The following is a 22717-nucleotide window of genomic DNA, read 5'->3' as shown; positions in this document are numbered from 1 at the left end:
AACACTGTGTGCATAAGGTTTGCATGGCTTGAAATGCAGAATTTTGATCTCAGAACTTTTGGGTTAAGCAAAGGTTAAAAAACTGTTCTTTCGAAACAACTAAGTTTGCGCATCCTTCACGAGGTGTCTGTGTACTGACCACGGGGCTACATGTTGCTGTGTGGACGGCTGCTGCGCCGTGAGCTGCCGAGATGCAGTAGTTCACACTGAGCCTGAGGTCAGATCAGACTCAGAGTGGGAGAGGTGAATTCATCAGCCCACGTAGAGGCTGTGAGGCACACTGGCCTTATCCATCACCACGCAGCCCTGCTGGCTTTACTGGGAGATGAGGGGGGAGGAGGACATAGAGGACACAGTCACAGCCTCACTCCTACACTGTAGAGCCAAAGGTTTGTGTTTTTACCGGGTTGCTTCAGCTTTTTTTTTTTTTAAGTTACATTTAACACTCTAAAAACACCTTTTGGTGATGTAAGATCTATTTCATGTCCACACAATACGAAAGTTATGGGGGAAGATTAGAAACCTTGCGCTGAATGCACTTTCCTGGAGCCAGATCTCACAGGACTTTTATATATCAGATGAAAGCAACATGAACAGAAACAATTTGAACGTATTACCTCTAGCTGGGGTTATTTATTAGAGGAGATCACTCGCATGCAATATTTTAACACACTATCTGAATGTGCTCTAAAAAATCTGACCAGGCTGAAAAGTTTCAATTAGTGGACTCTAGTAGTTTGTTACACTATGAACAATATTATTTTTAACCCTAAAAATGTTTTTATTCAAATTAACATTAACATAGATCATTCAAACTATTTACAGACCTGTCAAATTCAAATTTATGAAATGTGGACACATTTCACAGCCTAAAGTTCAGATAATTGGATTTTCGATTTTTCTATGAACTTCAAAAAAACATATTCTACCTAATGTAGACGCCAATAGCTGGGATTTAACCGAAGTCAATATCCTTAATTTTGAACTGTTAAATGCTACTGTAAATTGATGTTCTTGTAAGAATAGATCAGTTTCATGTTTGGAAAATCTTGAGACAGTCAGACTCTGTGGAAAGAAATACTGATACTGTCTTTCAAGTGTGTTGAAGCCCCTGAGGCAGGATGAGGCAGGTTATATCCCAGGTTTTACAGAATGAACCTGACCCTGAAGATGATGAGTACAATTCTGCTGCACTACTGTCATACACTCAATAAACGGTCGTATTGAACATGCAGAATCAATAGGATTTATAAAGAGATTAATTCATACGCACAAATTCCAATTTGTGTGCAATCTTTGATCCCGAGTGATGTGGACATTATTAATATTATTTTGGATTTTGGGTAACTATTTGACTATTTTATCTAATAAATCGATTCATGTAGCATTTTTATTTTAACACTTTGCTTCCCATTCACACTCAAGGTGATCCACAAATAATGTCAAGAAACTATTCATTGCATTCATGATATTGCTCAAATCCTCAACTCTGTGATGAACAGCTTATTGTCTCCCATAACATTACTGTCAAATGCTTTAGTCCGAGGTTACCTCAACATTTGATTTCCATCAAACTTTCTGCAAACAACACAAGTCCCTAAATTGAATTGTGACATTTTGACAACATACTTACTTTTCCTACAGTGTAAATAACAAAATATAACAGAAAGGTACAGAACGAATTCATACTGCCAACAGAATGAATCTGTATATCTCTGACGCTTAATGGGAGCACCACAGTTTTCTACTTAGCAAAATAAACAATCAAAAAGACTGACGGTGATGAAAGTTGACCAGATTCATGCAACCAAGTATTTGTATTTATCACAAATAATCGTGATATTCATTTGAAGTCATATAACCACACCCTGGTTTCCCAGAAAGCTGTGGTGCAGGTAATATTGTCTTATTGTAGGAATATCCCAAAATACATACCGTAACTTAAACTCCTTCAGTAATTGTTGGCTAACTATGATCTGCAATGTGTAGTTGCAACAGTACTGCAAGCTCACATGTCAATATTTGAATGAAGAGGCCAGTTAATTATAGCAGGGGTGTGACAGAAACAGCAAGTGCAGAAATGACATTTCACAGAGCAAAAAACTGGAAAATTGCAGCCCTATGCTTTTAGATTTTTTTGACATGAAAATAAAATGTGTTATCTCGCTGGTGACTCACCCAAAGAACTATCCTCTGTATTCTTGTATGGTTTCAAATATACAGAGGTATACTAGCACTATTATGTGATGGGGATAGAAGCAATTATTTCCCCTGTTCCTATAAACAGAGGCTTCCAGTGTTTTATCCATGAGAATCTCCTCGCCACAGGGAGGACTGCAACATCTGGCCAGCCCTACCTCCTTCAGGCATACAGAAAGTGGTGGACAACATGTCTCAGTGGGGCCCACCATCACATTAGTTGTCATTCGCAGCAGGGTTGGCACTGGGAACAGGCCAGAGAGCTGTGGGGTTATTAAGGGACTCAGCTTGGCATCACTGAACTCTTTGGCTCCAACCTAGAGAAGGGCTTACACTGAGCTGATGGGTTTGAGGAGAAAGGGAGAGGTGGGAAAAAAACAGCATGTGTGGTGTATTTGGTGTCAGCTGTGAGGACTGATCCTTGACAGACCTTTGTTTCATTACCGGGATGATGGTTATGGGGACAATGTCACGGACTGGAGTATTGAGCTCAAGATGAAGATCTTAAAAGCAGACACTCTTCAGACGGTGAAGGAGATCACACAATCCAGATAAACAAATCCAATTGTCAAGGCAGAAAGGCAGGTCACACACTGATAAGAGGTATACTGGATTGGGGTCGCATACAGGAAGTAACAGGATCAGGTCTCTGGAAAGCAATGGCATGAGCAACGTCAACAATCTGGAGAGCAGTCTTGACAAGTAGTGGGAAGATGACACAGAGAAAATGGTAGAGATGAGATGTGTCATTCCCGTGCATTCAAAACAACTGATTCTCCAGTTTAGGGTTCTGCATTTTGAGCCCAGCTTCACTGACATTTGAATAAACAGGGGAACAGCTATTTGCGCTGCAGTGGAGGTACAGCTATAGGGTTCTGTGGACTGAGTCCAGCATCCAGTCTTTAAATACAATGGCTCAATTGCTGCAGGCTGAAGTCAATATCAAGGTAGTACTAGATGTGAGGATCATCAATTTCGTTAGGCAACATCCTCTGAAGATTATGGATGAATGTAGAAAATGTCATGGTAATCAATCTAAAAGCTGTTTATTCTAGGCAATCCACAAAGTACCGCAGCAGCCGGGCTAAAAATGAACCTCTGTGGGTGTGTGTGTCTGTGTGTGGATGGTCAGACTCTGACATGCCACGTCATCTTGTCTACGTCTGTCACTGTTTCTTTTTACCTTTATGTCTCTAGAGAGACCATAGTGACATCCGACCAAAGAAAGCCTGTGGCTCCCACTGTGATGCACAAAGCACACAAAGTAACTTGTAGGAAAACCTGCAGGAAAGAGTCTCAACCTCTGAGGCTGCACTCTGAGCAGAGTCCAGAGATAGAAAGAAAAGGCTGTCATAGTTTTGCCAGCTGTGATGAGAGATGAAGTGCAGGAAGAGAGGAATCATGAAGGAGGAAAGTAAGGACAGACGCAACATAATCCAGCCTGATGCAGCCATGCATACACATATTCACTTAGTATCTTTGAAGAGATTAAGGAGGCTTTCATACCTAAAAGTCTGGACCAGGGTCTGACCCACGGTTTGTCTTCGTTGCATTGTTTCCATCTGATCCAGCTACTTTTGGTTTCATATGTTGTACCTATGTCATTAAGGGAGCAACCTTAACTCGTGTTATCAACACCAGCCAGTTGCCTGCATACACCTGTGGTTGACATTGTTGGTTTGTAGAAAGGCGTGCGTCTGCCTTTTGTCGATTCAGCGGATAGTTGCTTTTGCGTTGATGGAGAAAGCTAATGAACTGGTTCATGTCCTTAATTTTGATTGCTACTGAAATAACTTCCGGCACAGTAATCGACACTAGAACCATTATAACTACATTATATCTTCGGAGACAAAGATTGCAAGCAATCCTGTGCGCTGCGTCTGCTTTCTTTTTCTTTTTCAATTGTTTAGTGCTGGCTCACCCTCCTGCAAATTGTCCCAAAGGCCAAACAATCCAAAAAAAGTGTTTTTACACTGCAAACAACCTGAACCAGGTGATTCAGTGATCTGACCAAGACATCTCTTTTGTTCTGACTAAATTGTTGGTCCGTTGGAAGCACCTATCACACCTGATGTTTTGGTGTGGACTTAACTGAAAAGTCAAAAGATCTGGACCAAAACAATGTCGCTCTGAAAGTGACATACGTTTTTTGCAATCTGTGTAAGGTTGCAAAATAGAATAAGAGAAAAAAATCTCAATGTACATAAAAAAAAAAAAGATACCAGAGTACGTACTGTATGTACAAGGACTGTCACAGACACAGAAAGATTGCACAGATTCAATGTCTTTGTCTTAACAGTGCTGATCCGAACTAGCATGTAAAAACACAGCAAAACAAAAAAGACACAATGAGATGATGCAACCAGCGATCTAATGTGCAATTGAACTAAGCAGGGTGACATTAAGCTCACACTCTAGCAGCACTGTCCACCACATGACCTAACTGGAATGAATCTGTACCAGCAGTATGAACATAAATGCAGCAATGTGCAGAGAAAGCCCACAGCAGCAATAACAACCATTATGAGAGGAAGAGCAATTTAGCAGTGCTGTCGGGAGCACAGTAATCCATGATGATACAGTGAGTGTATGGGGATGGGAGGTATGGTGCAGTGGAGATGAGGGGCCTGTGTGAAAACTGAAGGGACTTGGCTTCACTGAACAAACACTATAGGAGTGTCAAAGAAGGTGACAGCTCTGAGGAAAAAACTGTCTTTTTTATATGCAGCTGTATAGGAATCTGTAACGTAATGCTGGAGACATGTATTTGCTGTCGAGGGTTATATCCCTAGAACTGCTGACGACTTTCCATGGGCAGGGAGGGCTGTAAATATACTCTAATGCTGGGAGTCCTGATTGAACACTTTCTTGGGTGGTTCTGATAACACTGAGGAGTGTTTTTTCATCCACACTGGTTCAGCTTAAAGTGACTGCTGTGTAGCACATCACCATATATTTGATGGGCTACTGGTAAAAGTTCTGAAAGAGCTTTTTGCAGGAGTAATGCTCACATCAATCGCCTCAGGAATCACAGGCCTGTAAAGTCTTTATTGATCTTTTTCACGAGAGCCAATGTGAAAGAGGAGGAACTTGAGAACAGAAACCGTTTCCACCTTCTGACAGAGATGAGGTGATTTTGGCAAGATTTGGGGATGTTTGTGGAAAGTGAGTGTTGCTGCCAAACAAGCTGTTTGGAAGACAGCGTGGAAACAGTGCGTTGACCAGTTACAGGTATGTGCCCATTCAAGGCTGTGGTATTAAACTCTAATTTATGGATGGACAATGAAAAAAAAGTGTTGTTCCTCCTCACTGTGCACTTCACCAACATTATATGTGCCCTTCTTCTCTAAATTTACAACAAATGGAGTATCATTTTGTTTTCTCCAAATTTGGTTCAGGTGTATAATGGTAAAATGTGTTATGAACTAGCATTTAAAGATCTTTAGCAGGAATTGTAATGGCTGATGTGATGTTCTATTTTTAGTTCTTTGTGCTTAATTTTAGCAATATAACAGATTTTTTGTGCTGATATTAAGCGATGGTTTCCAACTCAAGCTCAAGGTGACACATGGGTAACAAAATCGTTACATTCAATGAGATTAAGGATGAGTGGCCATTAACATGAGGACAGGAAGATGGTGCTAATCTGTAAAGGTATTTAATGACAAGGTAAATGCTATTTCTTCCCATTATTGATCAGCGGTGACAATATAGAGGCACAATATTATCTAAAGTGCCACACTTAGTATTGAATATTAGCTCTAGATGTGTCGAGAGTCTTTTCAAATCATAGAATTAAAAGTGGAGGGGGTTAAAAGTGAAAGTTTAAACACACTCTAGTTGACATTCCATTTAGAAAGCATGAACATTCTTCTCCAGACTAGTTTGACAGCAGTGGAGTACAACACAATGGCAAATAGCAAATTGAAAAGCATTGCTGTCATTTTGCTCTTCAGGTGAGATGGATACTTAGCAGCAACAAAAGTGCCCATCTCTCTTTGGGGAATAAAACAGGATTGATTTTGATGGTTCATGTCAGCACCTTGGAAACAACAGGCTTTAGTAGCTTTTCCTTTGTGCATGCTGAAAGTCCCTTTCAGTCCAAATGAGAGACATTCAAGGACAACTTTCATGCATCCGATGACTTTCAAAACTACATGGACACTTGAACATACTGACCTTGCTGTAACAACACAATCTAACAAATACTATAGTAAAATTGTTCAGGGAATAAAATTCTACATTTGTGTTGATTAAAATAGTTAATGGTAGGGCTATAGTGGTAAAAAAAAGGTGGGTAAACTATCATTTTTGGCCAGCTCTCGCATGCTGTTTTAAAAAAGTGGATAAACTTAAGTCACCCATATACGAGACTAGATATAGACTATGAGTCAAAACTCTTTACAAAAGTTCAAACTTCCCACAAACACTAAATGTGTCTGGGGTAAACAAATGAAAGAAATGACGACAATCAAAGAAAATGTAGTTCTCCTCTTACTGGCCACTAAACCAGCCAGCATCATTGGAAATTGAGTTTGAAATGGAGTTATTCAGATAGCTAGTCTAGATCAACGTGGCTAATAACAAAGTCTTGTGAATTGAGCCAAATTGAGCTCATCAAACTACACATATGTGTTATTAATCTTACTAACTGATAAACAAGTAAACAACAATTACAATTTGCAACCTGTAATGAAAGCCCTGTTTTGTTTGCTGGATGTTTAAATAATGATGGATGTCCAACCCTTTGGATATGTGATTAAATGCCACTGCTCTAAAACCATTAATTCACTGGAGTGAAAACAAACAAAACATTTTGTGAAGAAACACGAAGATGTCCCCTGTGTTTGCCTCACATCACAAACCAACATGGCTACGCGCTCAGCCCCCTGTTGACCTAGGCTAAAGCATCTCCCATCAGGGGAACAGGTGATCTGTAAATGGCTGTTTAAAGGGAAAAGTCCACCGTATATCTGTGTCCCGTCTTTGAGAGTGCAAGTAGCTAGCGCTGTCAGCTAAGTAGACGTTGGCAACAGAAAGGTGGCAACACATTATCTCAACTGTCATATAATGATCAGATAACAATGGTATTTAATCTGACTCGAATTTAAACGCAGGTAACATGTTTCTAAGCCACCTTATAAAAGGTGCAGAAACACGATTTTGTATTTAAAAAAAGGTAGGTGAACTGTTTTACCCTCCACTACAGGCATGGATGGTGGTAATTTCAAAGAAGGGTGAAGTCATAATACATACAACTCGCAATTTGACTCCAAATCAGGTTTGTTTTAATAACTATGCACTCAAGCAATTAGGATTCAAATGAAGGAGGTGCTTCATTTTTTATAAAAACAACGAGTAAATGGATTTTGGTGGATTTACTGTCACAGCCCTGCAGCTACAGGCCTACACATCCTTTAGCAGAATTCCTTTCATGTAAAAATATTTTCCAGCCTTGCTTTGATGCTTGGCTTTTATGTTTCTGGCATTGCTTTTATATCTCTTACCATGTTTTTTCTGCTTTTCGCTGTGGATTTAATTTCACTCTGTTGCAAATCACATTGTATTGTAACTATGTTTTGAGAAAAATACTATTTATATTATTATAATTACATTCTTGATTTAGCTGTGCTGACTTCTTGGCTGATCTAAGAAATTCCTCATCATCACTTCAAGCTTTGGTAGCAACAGACAGTACTGATGCAACTCAGAGACATCCTTCAAACTGCACTCTGAGATATGATAAGATGTCCAGCCCCATTGACTGAAGGCTGAGCTGGAATAAATCTTAAAGTATCACACTTCATGCTCCAGGCTGTCAGAAAATAAACACAGCATCTCCTTCCAAAAATGTTTATCCATCACCACATCTTAATAATGACCCAGTTACTCGATGTGAGTGTGGTTTTATGTCTGTTTTGAAAATGTCATCACTTGCCAATTTACTAGATATCTGTGTTTTTTTCAGTGTTTGTTAAATAATAAATTCCCATACCTTCCTAAACAATCAAATAAAGGTATTTTCAAGAATTTTCCCAATCCCCTTTAATTCAAAGACCAGCATGACATAGACTTAGCCATGAATCAAGGTCAATTACTGTAACATAACTTTAATTACTATAACACTCAATTTTGTTTTATTATGAGAACTATCTGTCTTTACAGAGGGTCACAGACAATAATTAAAAGGAGATGCCGGCATGTCTAATTATATTTTTTCATTTAACTTGAAAATTCCTCATCCAGAAAAAATATAATTAAAAACAATTTAACCTCTTGAATTAAGTTAAAATTCTGCCATTTGCACCAAACTAGAATAGATAAAGTTGAGGGTGGTATGAAAACCAAGAGCGCATCAACACAATACGTAACCGAATGTATAGAGTAAGGGAATTATTATTAGAAAAAGGCTATTTTCTTATTTGAATTCCCAATTATAAAAACATTATGTGGCCTTAAATTTTAAAAGGTTGCAACACTATATAGGATATAAATGATATAGTCTTGCATTCAGTGCTTTCCACAAATACCGGCTGTTGGTTATTTACTTCAACTGCAGAGGGTAAAAAAAGGGCATTATTCAGGGAAGAATTATAATGATTTTTATTTCTCATTTCCTATGTGTGGTTTGTATAATTGTTTAAATAACTCACAAATCGATTTGATATTTGGCAAGCTAATTTTGGCAGGGTGGGTCAACCAGGTGCATATGCTGGCCTCTCTTTGCTCCCATTTTTCACTCAATGATCTCAGTTCATTTCTCACATTTGTAAACACACTTGTTTGGACTCACATATTGTGAAAGCCTAAGCATTCTGTGGCAAATGATCAGCGACACGTTGGGCTGAGCCAAATAAAGGATGGCCCAAAAATAAATGTGTGTTCACCAGACTGAGGGGACTGTATTGATTAATAGGATAACATAGTTTATAAAGGGAAAAAAAACAACTTTGCTTACCCTAACTAAATAATGTATAACTTATGTATTGACTTTGACCATTTCTGAGGCATCTATGGGCTTGACACTATGTATATATGTATAGGAAATGTCTCTCCTGAGCCTGCCACCTGCTTCAACACCAGCCCTCACATGCTGAAATTCTCTGCCATGCGCAATTCTATGAAGGAGACAGCTGGGTGGAGTGGATGCAGAGCTGCTGATGCAGTCAGTTGTAACTCTGCAACCTGCTCAACCTTCTCTAGACTCGTGCCTTCACCCCTACCCTGGGTCACCAACACCACCATCCACATACCTCCCACCCATCTCCCCTGCCGTACTCCTTCTCTTACCACCCAACCCTTCATCTCAGGACACCTGACACCAAGTCAGCAAGGGTAAAACCAGATGCTGTATTTTAATGGTGCACAGACAGTGAAACAGATGAAAAACATTTAGCCTATCCTCTTCTCTGCTGCTCTATGAGCCCAGAGTTTTGAGGTGATTGGACTCCAGTGCAAATTGATTTACAATTGCAACCCTGTCCCCATTACTGAAGCCTATTGCAGACTCTGCACTCCCTCTCCCATCTCTATTTCCCCCCTCTTTCTTTGTCTCTTCTGTTCTCTTCTCCTTTTCCTGACGACAAACTGATTCATTCAGAGGAGATGGAACTAGTCCTGTGGCTTGCCCTTGAGAATCCTGCAGCATCTAAACCCTTGCACAAATTAATCCTTTGCCCCCTCAGCCAGCACAGCTTGAAATTTGAATTATGCCATTCATAGGCAGCCAATCATGAGAGAGCACCTTGTTCTCATCTTGAAAAATAATCTGGCGGGATGCTCCTTCTCCCAGCACACTGAATAGATAAATTGTTTAGATTGTTAGCCCCCAAACAGTTCAGGAAATAACTTTTCATTTCTCACTAACACAACCCTCTGCCACCTGCCATCCATTGGTGGTGTCCACAGACTGTACCCTCAATGGGCTTAGAAAAACTTGATTTCCTTTCCACATCAATAAGTGGGGGTTTATTCGGCAGCGCAGTGGTCTGTGCGGACTGGCTGTCTGCCCTGGCTATGAGATTTATTAGTGAGAAGGGATGGTGGTGAAGTGCACTGAGACAGGAAGATCTCATATCCCAACATAATGGATTTCATATCCAACAATTTGTTCTATATATTGTTTATCCAAAATTAAACAGCCAAAATTATGAAATGTATTGTTAACCATACAGGGCAAACTCAGACCATGACTTTTCAGATATAAGTCACAATGACAATATCTTTATTTCCTTACATATTTTGGGGGTTTTATTAAGGCTTTTATAAAGCATTATTTAGGCTTGTCTGCCTGGGGCCGTTAATTGTTGTGATTGCCCATCCAACACGCATGCATGCAGGTACCCAGAAAGGGCAGGCATTAAGATAAGGTCTGCTGGCCTGCTGAGAACAGCATGGCTGTTGCAGGAACAAACCCAGATTCATTGGAAACTACCGATTATACGCAACAGAGAGGGAGAGGTGGAGAAAGGGAGAGAGAGGGAGGGAGGGAGCAAAGCGGCAAAGGGTACTGCACACAGCCACAGAGGAAAACAATACGTTTGAGATCCATATTTCAGTGAGTTTTCAAGCAAACACCGTAAATACTATCTGCTACTTGTGAGGAATATCTGCTTTCACCATTTAATGTAATTGTAAACTGAATATTTAGCTTACTATTACTGAATAATAAAATGAATATTCACACTTTGGACACAACAGATTTGAGGAAAGAAATAATACACTAATTAGATGATAATAATACGCTGATGTGTCACTGATAATTAAAACATTTCAATCAAATTTTACAGATGTCATGTGAGACAGTGTTACTACCTTCCTCACTTGTTCCCAAAACTGCATCTCCCTGGATACCTGGCCTTGTTCCTGATCCCTCGGTGCCAGGAAAATCAGACACAACGACAGACATCATAAAACCGACAAAACTCCTGACCTACAGTATATTTAAGGATTTTTGAAATGGAACAAACAATCCTGTCCACGATGTCAATGCACACGATAAAATAAAATAAAACTCTGCATGAGAAGGCGACAAAGTGACTACTCATATTACAGCATAGCGAGGGATCGAGGTTGTGGCGTTTCTTAATGGCATACTTAATCACTATTTCACTTGGCTGAGCAGACTGCTCTGTAAAAGTCAGCACTATATTATATTTGCTTTTAGCACCTGAAGCAACATTTTGTCAGGGTGAACCCGCTGATGGTCCAGTATATTAGATTATTTTTATCTTAATATGGTTTTGAAGCGTTTACACATTGAGTCTCAAGGAGAAAAGCAGCAACCAAAGGACAATCAGGACAGAGACTGCGCTTCCTCTGTTGAAATTACATTTATTATTCATTCTTTGTGTCCAAATTAGGTTATTATTCTCAGTTTATACAAAAAAAAAGGCAGGCAATGCAAGACAATCTGCATGTTGTCTGCTAACATTTGTACACTACACACGGCCACTAATGATCATGTGCTGAGTAAATAAAAACATATTTATTTATTGTATGCAAATATGTTTATTTCCATGTTTTAGTTCGACACCATTTGGAGTTATCCTTGTTAATGATACCTTTAACATTCAACAGATATGAATAATAATATGACCTGGATGTCCCCAAGCAGTCGACAGCTGGGAAGGCACTGGCTCTAATGGGAACCAGATTTACTTATAAAGCAGCATGATGGGAATAATTATTCTGTTACATAACACTACCAATAGCTTAGACTCATGTGTAAACAACTAGTGCATGCTTTAACACACTCAACTTCATATGCCTGGAAACATGTGCAGTTTTCTATTATGAACTCATTTTTGTAGCACTGATGCACAAACTCAGTTTACATCCTGGTGCAGTACATTTCATTATAACAATGTCCCTGTCTTTAGTAAAAGGGGAATGTATATTATGTGTTTATTTTAAGTATTTTTATTCGACTTATTTTCATTATATAGCCTCTTTATTGTCTTTTCTACTTCATTCTCACTATCTGCTGCTGTATCAAGTAAATTCCCCCCGGGGTCAATTCAGTTTTATCTTTTCTTATTGAGCCAACAGAAAACACCTCAATGTAATGCCAACTATCTCTGGACAATATGGAGGCAAGAATACACACACACAAACAATTAAGAAACTCACACTCAAATTAAGACTTTTCATATTTCACCACTGGCTAAAAATGTCACTGTCCCAGAAAAGTTTTAAACCAATAACCAATGACAGCCCCCAAATAGTGAGTCCTGCTCCAGTAAACACCTGCACCCGTTATTTTATCACAACAACAGCCAGGCAGAGGGGAGACATTCAAACACTTTGCATGTTAGCATAAAGTAGCAGCAGCTTACATAACATTGTGTTGTAGTGGTACTTACTTTTTAAATAACCATAACTTGCTCAATTTTTAACAGATTTTTTAACGGTTTGGTTTTTTATAAACGTCAGAGATGTACTTATGACACTCCATACTTATTAATTATTATGTTATTTTCTAAAAAAAAAAATAATAATGTTCTAAATAGGTACAAGATTTCCCTTTACAAATATACATCAAGAATTATTTTTATTTTATTTTATTTCAAAAGTACATGTACCACTATAAACACAATGTTATTGGTGGGCGAGCCGCCTGTGGCAAGATGGTCGTTATGTGCGGCCGGTCACACAATCCTGTACAGTAGGTGGCGGTATGCACCTTAAGTTGTATGCGACAGTATACCGAGAGAAGAAGAAGAAGAAAAAGAAGAGAAAAGTGCAAACAGTTATAAACCCGATAATGTGATAACTTGTGAAGGAGTGTCTTATTGTTACATTTTCCAGGTAGAGTGGAGCACTGATATGTTGTAAGATACAAAATGTATGAAGGACACAGCAAGACCTTTCCAGTTGTTGTCTCTGGCTTGAAGCTGAATTCACATTTTTGTCCGTAGGATTAATATTGCGTTTTAAAAGAGGGCGGGTTTGCTGACTCTCCAAGATGTTGTGACTGAAAGCCATGTGAGACCATCATCATCATCAAGCTCCTCACTACCATCTGACATCAGACACATCGCCAGAGAGAAGAAGTTCTTTCCGTGTCAACAGAGAGGTTAGTGAGATACGTGTTTAATAATTCAAAATACAACCTGCAAAGGATGTTATATAAAATTAAGTGCTCCTACTTGACGGAAAGAAGGTTGCCCCCTCCTGAACTACTGTTTCGGCAAGATTAACAACATCAGCAAATAAGAGGGTGTGTGGGACAGTTGAGGAAGCTGTGAATGCGGAATATTGCAGTAGAGATGCCTGGGGCAACAAAGTTCATGAAGCTCAAGTACCTAACATTAATATTTCTTAAGTACGTGAGAAATATTATATTTTTACTCTAAAAATATGAATGGGTACTTGTAGACTTTAATCTTACATTCAAAACATGGTCAACAAAGTATATGACATTTTAAAGATTAGATCAGACCTGCTCAGATGGCAGATTGAAAAAGATTTCTGAATTTCTGCACCCGGTCGCTCAAGTGCAGATGCCACTCGGAATATATAAGTGTAGCTTGCACGACACTAACAGGTGCATATAGAAAGAGAAGCATGTCAACCAGGTGTTGTCGGAGTGTGCAGACGCAATCATGAACAGAGCTCTAAACATAACTGATCAGTTGTGGGGCTGCACCACTGATGCAGAGGATATTTATACTTTATAATTCTGCTCAAATAAGATACACAGCTACACTGAAATACTGCTCTCATTTCAACACCTTAATAATAATAGTAAAGTATTCGATATTCTAATCTGCATCCACATTCAGAAGGTACCGTTCTTCTTAGGATCTTAGCATCATACTTCTGGAATGTTATTCATGTCATTTAAATGGAGGATGCAGGATGCAACTGTTTTTCAGGCACTGTGGATTTGTCACATTTGAAGATAATTTCTTTACAAACACACACTTTTTCATGTAACCTTTAAACTGGGATCGTTAAATAACTTTAGCGAAATGACATTTCTGCCACTTTCAGAAAAGCAGGTGAATTAAGGAGGTAGTGAGAGTGAGTCTGGCTGAAATGTCAACTTCAGTTTCCTTTTCTTTGCAGGGCAGTGGCCCAGAGGCCAGACATCCTGTCTCACACTGCCAGGTCGCCGTGAAGGGTCCATTGTGTTTGTCACCAGCTGTCCAAACTTGTCAGACATGTTGTCTTTCATTTGTAGGTCCCAGCAACAGGTCTGTATGTGCATGTGCACCGATATGAGGGTGTGATCTGTGGCTGCACACGTACCCGAGTGGTATGGATTTTCTGTGTATGTGCCTGCACACACACAGTCATGTGTTCCCTGGAGCAGGCATCTGTCAATCCCACATGCTGTCTGAAAGAATTGTGTCCTGCATTTAAGACTCCTCCATCTCCCTGACATCGCAGCCTGGGAGACGAAGAATCACACCCCTCCTCGCTCTTATGTGTAGCTGCTGATATTCCCTGGCTACTGTGGCACTCAGAGAATAATGTGTGAAATATGTGTCATTTTCCATGATGAGAATTTCGATCAAGAGGAGAAAGGTCGCTGCAGGAGCGTGAAAAATAGCAGAGAGCTCCTGAAGGTATTCATTGATATTCAAATTTTATTAAAAAGGTGCCATTCTAGAAGCTTCGCCATTACTGCATTTTTGAAGCGGCTGAATGTTGCATTTTTCACTCCATGACAGGAGAAGAATAGTTTTTATAATATTTATTGCAAGTCATATCCTCATCGAACCATTCAACAACATTATCACATCTCACACATTTTCCTTATATCCTGCTGCCGTAGTTCATGGTGCACACATCGATTGATTTAAATAATCGATAATGGGCGATGCCGTCAGCTCCATGGTTTTGGATCTTGCGTCCCTTCACAGATACTGTATATTCACATTGAAATACATACACACACTGAATTGTGCACTGTCATTTATAATTCTCCCCCAGAGCCCAGAGGGGATAAATAATATCTATTTTTCATGTCACACTTGTAATGGATTCCATGAACCAAAATGATTTGTTTTTCCCCAAAAGCAAAAGCAAGAATTCCATGCTTTGGATTTGGTATCGATTAAATGTGCCTGGGTTTTTCTCATTTCATCATGGTCTATGTTTACCCCAGTGATTTATAGTGTCCTAGCTTGTCTGTATATTTTACTTGATTGACTGGAACACCTTGAAAAAGAATTAGAGATTGAGAAAAAGACAGTGAGGGGGGGGGGGGGGGGGGGGGTCAACATCAACCATTGACTGATGTTGGTCCAGGTCCACAAAAACTTACTCAGTGACCACCCAATATCCCATGTAGGGGATATGGGCAGTGCAGTTTTACAGTCATTGTTACACAAACAGTTACACACTGTGGGGGATTTTTAGAGGGGTGCAATTCCCTTGAACCAAAATTACCAAAGATTCATCCCCAACCTACCAATTTTGCCAACCTCTCTCAGCCATCCTCTCTCAGCCATCACCCATCCCCCTTGAGGTACTTCTGGATTGTGTGAGCAGGTGAACATCCTATACTTGATGCTGTTAACTAAATTACAGGATCTAAAGTTAATTTTAGTTCAAACCACTTGACAATCAAGGTAGCTCCAATTTTATTCATTTGGAGATGCTGGCCCAAATGATATTCACTTCAGCCCTAAATTTCTACATGTCACCATTACCTCAAATTATCTGAGACACTTATAATTCTTTTAATTTAATATTATTCCCCTTAATAATTTGTTGTTGTTTTGTTCACTGTATTATTTTATGTATTGTTGATACTTAAGCCTTCGAGAAAGTTGGCAAACAATTTTTTTCGTGATAAATACAGTCTTATGGGGGGGAGCAAACAATAAATTGTGTATGAGGTTTGAAAATACAAACCATATGTTCACAAACGACTTGAGCTTTCAAGTTGAATAATATTAGTTCTGTTAAGGACTGCAAATCTATTGATTCTATTTTATTTGTTTGTTTATGAGACAGACCACATTTGCTAACATAGTAGAAAACACAAAATCTTTTTTCATGTCATTGTAATCATATTGGCTACACTATATCAATTAAGCCAATTTACATTTCTGGGGCAAAGAAAAAAACATTAATGCTGTAAATGTAGATTACATTTTTTTATTTACAGCGTTAACAAAACTGGCCCAAGCAGTGTCATCCAAAGTCGGCCTACACCCAGATCTAGGGTCTCATTTCAGGCTTAAAATGTTTCTTTGCATCCTCTGGATTGTAGGATCTGGGGCATAGAGATGCTCGCGGAGGTTTGAAAATCTTAGAATGTGAGAGAAAACAAAAACTATATGTTCACAAAAAACTTGAGATTTCCAGATGAATAATATTACTTCTGTTAAGGACTGCAGATCTATTAATTCTATTTTATTTATTTGTTTATGAGACAGACCACATTGGCTAATATAGTACAAAACACAAAATATTTTTTTCTGACTTAGTAGCTTGGTGGTTATATGAGTGGTTGATTATATAAAATAATTGTGAATCTCTCTCTCTCTAAAGATCGGGGCTCGATCGGACACATGTGAAAACAGACTGGGTAAAAACAACAGTATCTGTCATGTATGGAGAGCAGGGGAGATGTCTGAGCGCGCTCTGTTTGGCTTGACACAGTGGAATGAATGATAGTCACAGTGAGGAGCACTTAATTACTGAGAGAGCTGGTAAAAGCCCTAAAACATAACACTTCACGGTCCAAACATGTATAAGAAGACCTCAAATTGACACTGTAATTGGACTTAGTGGAGCTGTGCATGGCTCCCTGGGTGTCTGTCCAGGACTTGGTGTAGCTGTAGCCAGGCTGCGTTCCCTCTGCCTCAGGTTGTGGAGATGTCCATGGTCCTCGAGTCCGTAGCCAGGTGAAATAAAGTGTTTTACTTTTTCTTTAAATAAACTAGTGCAGTAACGATTCTACAGCTGCCTGTTTGATTATCCTGTGTAAATGCTGTGAGTTACTTCAGAAATATTCCTTGTGGTATGTAAGGCTGGGGAAGGGGGAGAGCCGCCGGGCCGTCGTGGAGCCAAGGTACGATCTAATTGGTATATGAATCGAAGTGAAGCCGCTGGCGAGAGCTTCTCTCGATTCGCCATTGGATGAAACCACGGACCCTTGAAACGAAGAGCCACTCGTATGTGGCTGATAGAAATGTTGCTATTGGTCACCCTGGGTCATTGCATTACACACGTGGGGAAAACCCCTCCCACAAATTAACAATGATAATTATAATAATAAATTATCATTATTAATATTGATGCTTATATTTATTAATTTGAATTTTTAGTAATCCTATACCAAAAGCACTGCAGATGCTTGATGCTATATTTATCCATGTCATTGTAATAATATTGGCTACACTATACCAATGAAGTCAATATACATTTCTTGGGCAAAGAGAAAAACATTAATGCTGTAAATGTAGAATTAAAAAATTTATTTACAGCGTAAACAAAACAAGCCCAAGCAGTGTCAGCCAAAGTCGGCCTACACCCAGATCTAGGGTCTCATTTCAGGCTTGAAATGTTTCTTTGCATCCTCTGGATTGTAGACTCTGGGTGGAGATCTCTCCGAATCTGCCCCAGTGTGCAGCCGCCTGTGGCGAGTTAATGTGTACTTCTGATCAGCTTCCAGCCTAGTCTGCAGTTTGGCACACAGGTCGCTGAGCTCCTGGCTGCGGAAGGATGGAGGCCGCACAATCCACCCAGACAACCCCTCAGATGAGCCATCCTCCTCATCCGACATCATTTCGATGGTGGTGCCCCTCCAGAACTCCAACTCATCTGGCAGCAGGACTCTCTGCCTCGCTACAAGCAACTGAAGCAAATCAGTACAATCAGCACAGTTCAATGACACAACACACTTACAACTAGGAATTATTTGATGTGATAGTAGTTATCTTACCCTCTTCCTTCTCTGTCGAGACCGAGCTGAACTTTTCCGTGCAGATCCCATATGTTCATGTTCTGGTAGACTGTAGCAGAAGTTCCTCCGTACGGTCCCATAGTAGGTCTTACATGCAGCTGGAAAACAACATGAGTAGGATGAGTTCAATACTATTAAAGCAAGTAAAGCAGTCACAGAATCACTGTAGTAGATCCACATTAAAACAACAGTTACTTACATGCAATGAGGTCGGTTCGTACAGTGCGCCAATCCGGACTTTTAGCGAGAGCATCAACCAAATGTGAAGTCACGGACTCGTTGTGTCGGGAGCTCACGCTGTGAAAACAATATGATAGAAAAGAGTTCAGAGAGTGAACGCATTTCATACAGAAACAAAGCGTATCTTCTTTTAGTCTTACAGTTGCTCTGGGTCATAGCGCTTGCCACTCGTCTTATGGAGACGTCGCACAGTTTCCTATGAAATACAAAAGAACATATAAATGTCACATTTATGAACAACCCGGTTCTAACAATACATAAACATTTAGACGTACACTACTTCTGCATTCATTGCTTTGTTATTCCAACTTTCAGTGATACACAATCCAACTGTAATGTGTATCCTCACCATTTGGCTGTCTGATATGTTATCCTCTCATTTCTTATCTGTGAGGACTATTGTACATTTAGTCTTGTTTCGACGTTTCTACAAATAAATCATATATATATATATATAAAAGATTTGCCAGTTACGTGGTTTAGTTGTTTCTTTTAGCTGAACTCTTACCGCAAGCCTTGGACACTGCGCCCGTCTCTTCCTCTTCGGCTCCAGCACACTGACACGGTTGCTCTCCAGGAGAGTCAGCCGCTCGTCCAGGGAAGCCATCATAGCTTGGCTCACGGCGGCGGCTTGACTTAAATCGTCCAGCTTCTGATTCATTTCACCTTGAAAAACAGTCATCTGGCGAGCCAAGCCATTAATCGCATCCAGGAGTATCCCGTATGTGGGTGCAGGACTGTCTGAGACGCTCTGGTCGCGATGCTCTCCGCTGTTCAGTGGTGTTACTGGCGAGGTGAAGTCCAGGCGACGATCGTTCGTTGTGGATATTACGTTGGAGATAATAATCTCACTGTGGGCTAAAATCAATATAAATGTTTTAATCACAACCAGTCCGCACATACAGGATGCGTTTACATGTGAACGCTTTGGACACATTATTGTTCATCAACAAAAAAAGTATCTAGCCGATACATTGCATTACTATGACATTACATAGTGCTGCTTACCGTTGTCTGAAGTATCAGTTGGTGGGTACATTGATGGAATCTCTCGTACCGAGTTGTTTTCAGGGTGGTCGGGCAGTAGATGCATTTCCTCAGTTTCTTCGAGATCCTCTAACTTCAAGGCTACGTTAATCTCTCCGGTATGGTCTTGACTGGATGCCACTGAATCCTGTACAGCATCGGTTGGATCTATTTCGGATTTTCTAACCCAAACTCCATTAAGGAAATATTGTCTTTTATGCTCATAATACTGCGAATGAGAGAGATCATTGTTACAATGTCCACAAACACGCCTCACTCTCAGTCTGAGGTCTTCCATCATGGAAATGTAAATAGAACGGTGATCCCTCGCATCTTTATGTGCTTCCTGGTCAGTCGTCTACGTCATCAGATGGATCGTCTAATCACATGCGAGCACATGGTCACGTGGAATACCTCGCGAGACAAGAGTATTGAAACCCTTACACATACATGCATTCCCGACTTATATTTCCGGCAATATTGCTCTGGTATCAACTCTGTACCTTGACTCCAGCGATTGAGATTCATGCAAGATGATGACGAAAACCTTATGATATTTGAAATTAAAAAAAAGTATACACAATTTTGTTTGGGTAACTATGAAGCAAATCGATTATATGCTGTTGAGTTGCGCATTGGATGTTTTCACTTCCAAATAGGCTTATTAACGTGTTGGGTGTGGTCATTTCAGAGTGAGGCTGGACACTTAATGGCCTTTTCACTCACAAAGGGGCATATACATGTGCTGGGTGTGGTCTTTTCCAAGTGCAAATGCACATATGATATCCCGTTTAGAGTGAAACTACCCATTTGCTATAGCTAATTACCTGTTTTGAGCCATTTTTAAGCACTTTAAATCTGTACAGGTTGACTGCATGATTTAAGAGGACGAAGAGGGGGGGACGTCAGGCAGAGGATCATAGTGAAGTCTATCCCAACATGCAAACGATTTTGTCATGGCAGGCAACCTTCAAGATTTCTGACAATGCCATAAAATCCCTTCTTCTGTGCATCAAACAGTTAATGTGGATAATGGGAACAGTTCTCTGAACTGATTCCCTAACTACCTTCCCAAACAATAAGCCATCGGTCCACAGTCTGACTGTTGGCACACTGCCCCACTCCTGCTACAGAATGCTGGTCACTGTTTAAAGTCATTGAACTCATTCTTTGACCAAATGTCCTTAGCTCAGCATTAGATTTACAGAACCACTAAGTATACACTTGATAGTGTGAAGCCGTTAAGATGAATGGTTTCCAATATAGGCATTTTATATACAAATATACATTTGTGGAATAAGTTATAGTTATATATATATATATATATATATATATAATGACCTCATTATATATCTGTACCTGCTCCTAAGCAGTAAACTCTACCTGTCCATTGTCATGTTGTTCTATGTGACATATGGGGTCATAGGTAATTTCTAAAATAAATCCCCTCTACCCTTTAAAATTATAACTAAACTAAAAGCTAATTGACCCTAAACAAATCTAAGTGACATGTTTATATGAACAACTGCTGTCACCATTTTTTAACAGATAGTTAAGACTCCTAGTTAATAATTCTTATGAAGATTCAATAAAAGAAAAACTTGGAAAAATCTGCCACAAAATTGTCATCGACCAGTGATTGGCTGAGTTCATGTAATACAAACAATGTGTGTTATCGCTCCCTACAAATCTCTGCTGCGGTCAAAGCTTGTGCCATCAATAGTCATGTATTTGTATAAGTCAAACTGCTCCACAGCTTGGCCTTTGACAACATTGGCATCTGAAATCGATCAACACGTCCTGATGCTAAGCTGCAAAAATGAATTCTCACACCACTGAACAAAGTTCAGCAGCAAGTCCATGGCTGCCCATTTATCCTGTGGGGGTATATTTGTAGAGAGGGATATGGATGGTGTTCTGTCCATCATCTGCAGAGATGTATTGGAGGAGCGCAAAGCTAAACTGAATTCCATCATATAGTCAGGTTCATATCAATCTTTCAAGATGAACATACAGTATATGCTTGGCATAAATCACTAAAGGCTATTACAAAAATGTATGGCATTTTGCTCATCGTTTAAAATGTAACAAGTTTACAATATAACATGTTGTGTCGTAAGTTTGGTTTGGCTGTGAAAGCTGTTTGTGCATGTGAGTGAGAGAGAGCGCTCCCAATGTGTCTTTGGACTGCTATCACGAAGACAAGAAGTTTTAGTGATGTTTTTTTATGTTGTGTTATTTGTTGTTTGAACAGTAGCGTCGACATCAAGCTCCAACCAAAATAGGGAAATCTAGAACATAAGGTATGCTCTATATTCCAGGGGGCATGATAATGTGTGTGTCTGTGTGTGCATTTGTGCCCAGAGCTGTGTAAGCATAAAAGGAGTAGTGTCACCGAAAGTAGGAGAGGAGGATGAAAGTGCACAAAGTAGAACGGTATCATAAGATACTGGAAACTGAGGGGTGTGGGTGAGAAGTGTAGACGTTTCAGTAAAAATACAGAGGGATTAGAAAAGTGGCTCTCAAATTGTAATCCATGGTTGAGCTTAGTTCAGCATAAAGATAAGAAACAGGAGAGAAAGCTGGCCTGGCACTGTTCAGTTAAAAAAAACAGCCTGTCCACACTTGTTATTTTATATCTTTCTTGTCTTTAAGCTGTTCCCCCAAATTGTTCTTATTTTTCAGAGAGGTTATGAGCTGAACTATTATCCTGGTGTCCATCGTTTATTATAACATGTTAAATGTTGAAATGTTAAGGTGATATAGTTGTATTGTTAGTGTATACAGGTGTAGCCATGGTCATGCATAGCACTGGTATTATTTTCTAATTTAAGGCAGCCTTACATATATGTAATATATGCAGGGACAACTTGCATGGCCATGTTTCTAACCAGCTCTTGCTCTTGCTGCATGTCGGCTGCTTTAGCGCCCACGCTGCAGTGTTTAAGTCACGCATGACAACTGTGAGTCCCTGCTGCATATCTGCTGTATCTGCCACAGCTTTATTACTTCACTGTGCCAAACCCACAGATTAAGGACTAGTCAATGATACATTCTGGTGACTAGTCCTTTTAGTTTTAGAAAGATTAAATCACAAAAAAACAGTGGCAACAAAGGTAAGCAATATTTGAAAAATAATAACTTAAGTTCAACCAAAATTTTTTAAAAGAACCAGCGTCCATTAAATATTGTCTTAAGATTGCTATAATAATTTGTAGAGTTGAATATGTGATTCAGTACAAGTTTGTGTCATGACATCTTGTTGAAATCGTCTCTCACAGAGAAAGCCGATGGTCCAAGAGGGACAGTTTGTTGAAGCTGTCT

General features: G+C 39.6%; 1 protein-coding gene across 1 annotated transcript; it reads right to left on the bottom strand.

The window, feature by feature from the left end:
* Positions 1 to 17590: 17590 nt before the first annotated feature.
* LOC133942587 (uncharacterized) lies at positions 17591 to 19733 on the bottom strand. The gene is made up of 6 exons (XM_062381812.1): positions 19376 to 19733; positions 18876 to 19225; positions 18508 to 18563; positions 18327 to 18424; positions 18107 to 18225; positions 17591 to 18019 (listed from the first exon to the last, which is right to left on the bottom strand). The coding sequence occupies exons 1-6, from the start codon at positions 19692 to 19694 to the stop codon at positions 17702 to 17704; spliced, it is 1260 nt and encodes a 419-aa protein (XP_062237796.1). The 5' UTR covers positions 19695 to 19733; the 3' UTR covers positions 17591 to 17701.
* Between the last annotated feature and the right edge of the window lie 2984 nt (positions 19734 to 22717).

The sequence above is a fragment of the Platichthys flesus genome, chromosome 3 (assembly GCF_949316205.1).
Source record: "Platichthys flesus chromosome 3, fPlaFle2.1, whole genome shotgun sequence".
Lineage (NCBI taxonomy): Eukaryota > Metazoa > Chordata > Actinopteri > Pleuronectiformes > Pleuronectidae > Platichthys > Platichthys flesus.
The sequence above is the reverse complement of the archived record's forward strand: the minus strand, read 5'-3'. Positions and strand labels throughout refer to the sequence as shown.

What these genes read in the sequence shown, in the direction of transcription:
- LOC133942587 (XM_062381812.1), bottom strand. Translation starts at nt 19,694, where the DNA reads ATGATGGAAGACCTCAGACTGAGAGTGAGGCGTGTTTGTGGACATTGT. An exon ending in CGCAGTGTCCAAGGCTTGCG is followed by an intron (nt 18,564 to 18,875) that starts GTAAGAGTTCAG and finishes TGTATTTCATAG; the next exon opens with GAAACTGTGCGACGTCTCCA. An exon ending in ACGAACCGACCTCATTGCAT is followed by an intron (nt 18,226 to 18,326) that starts GTAAGTAACTGT and finishes GTTGTTTTCCAG; the next exon opens with CTGCATGTAAGACCTACTAT.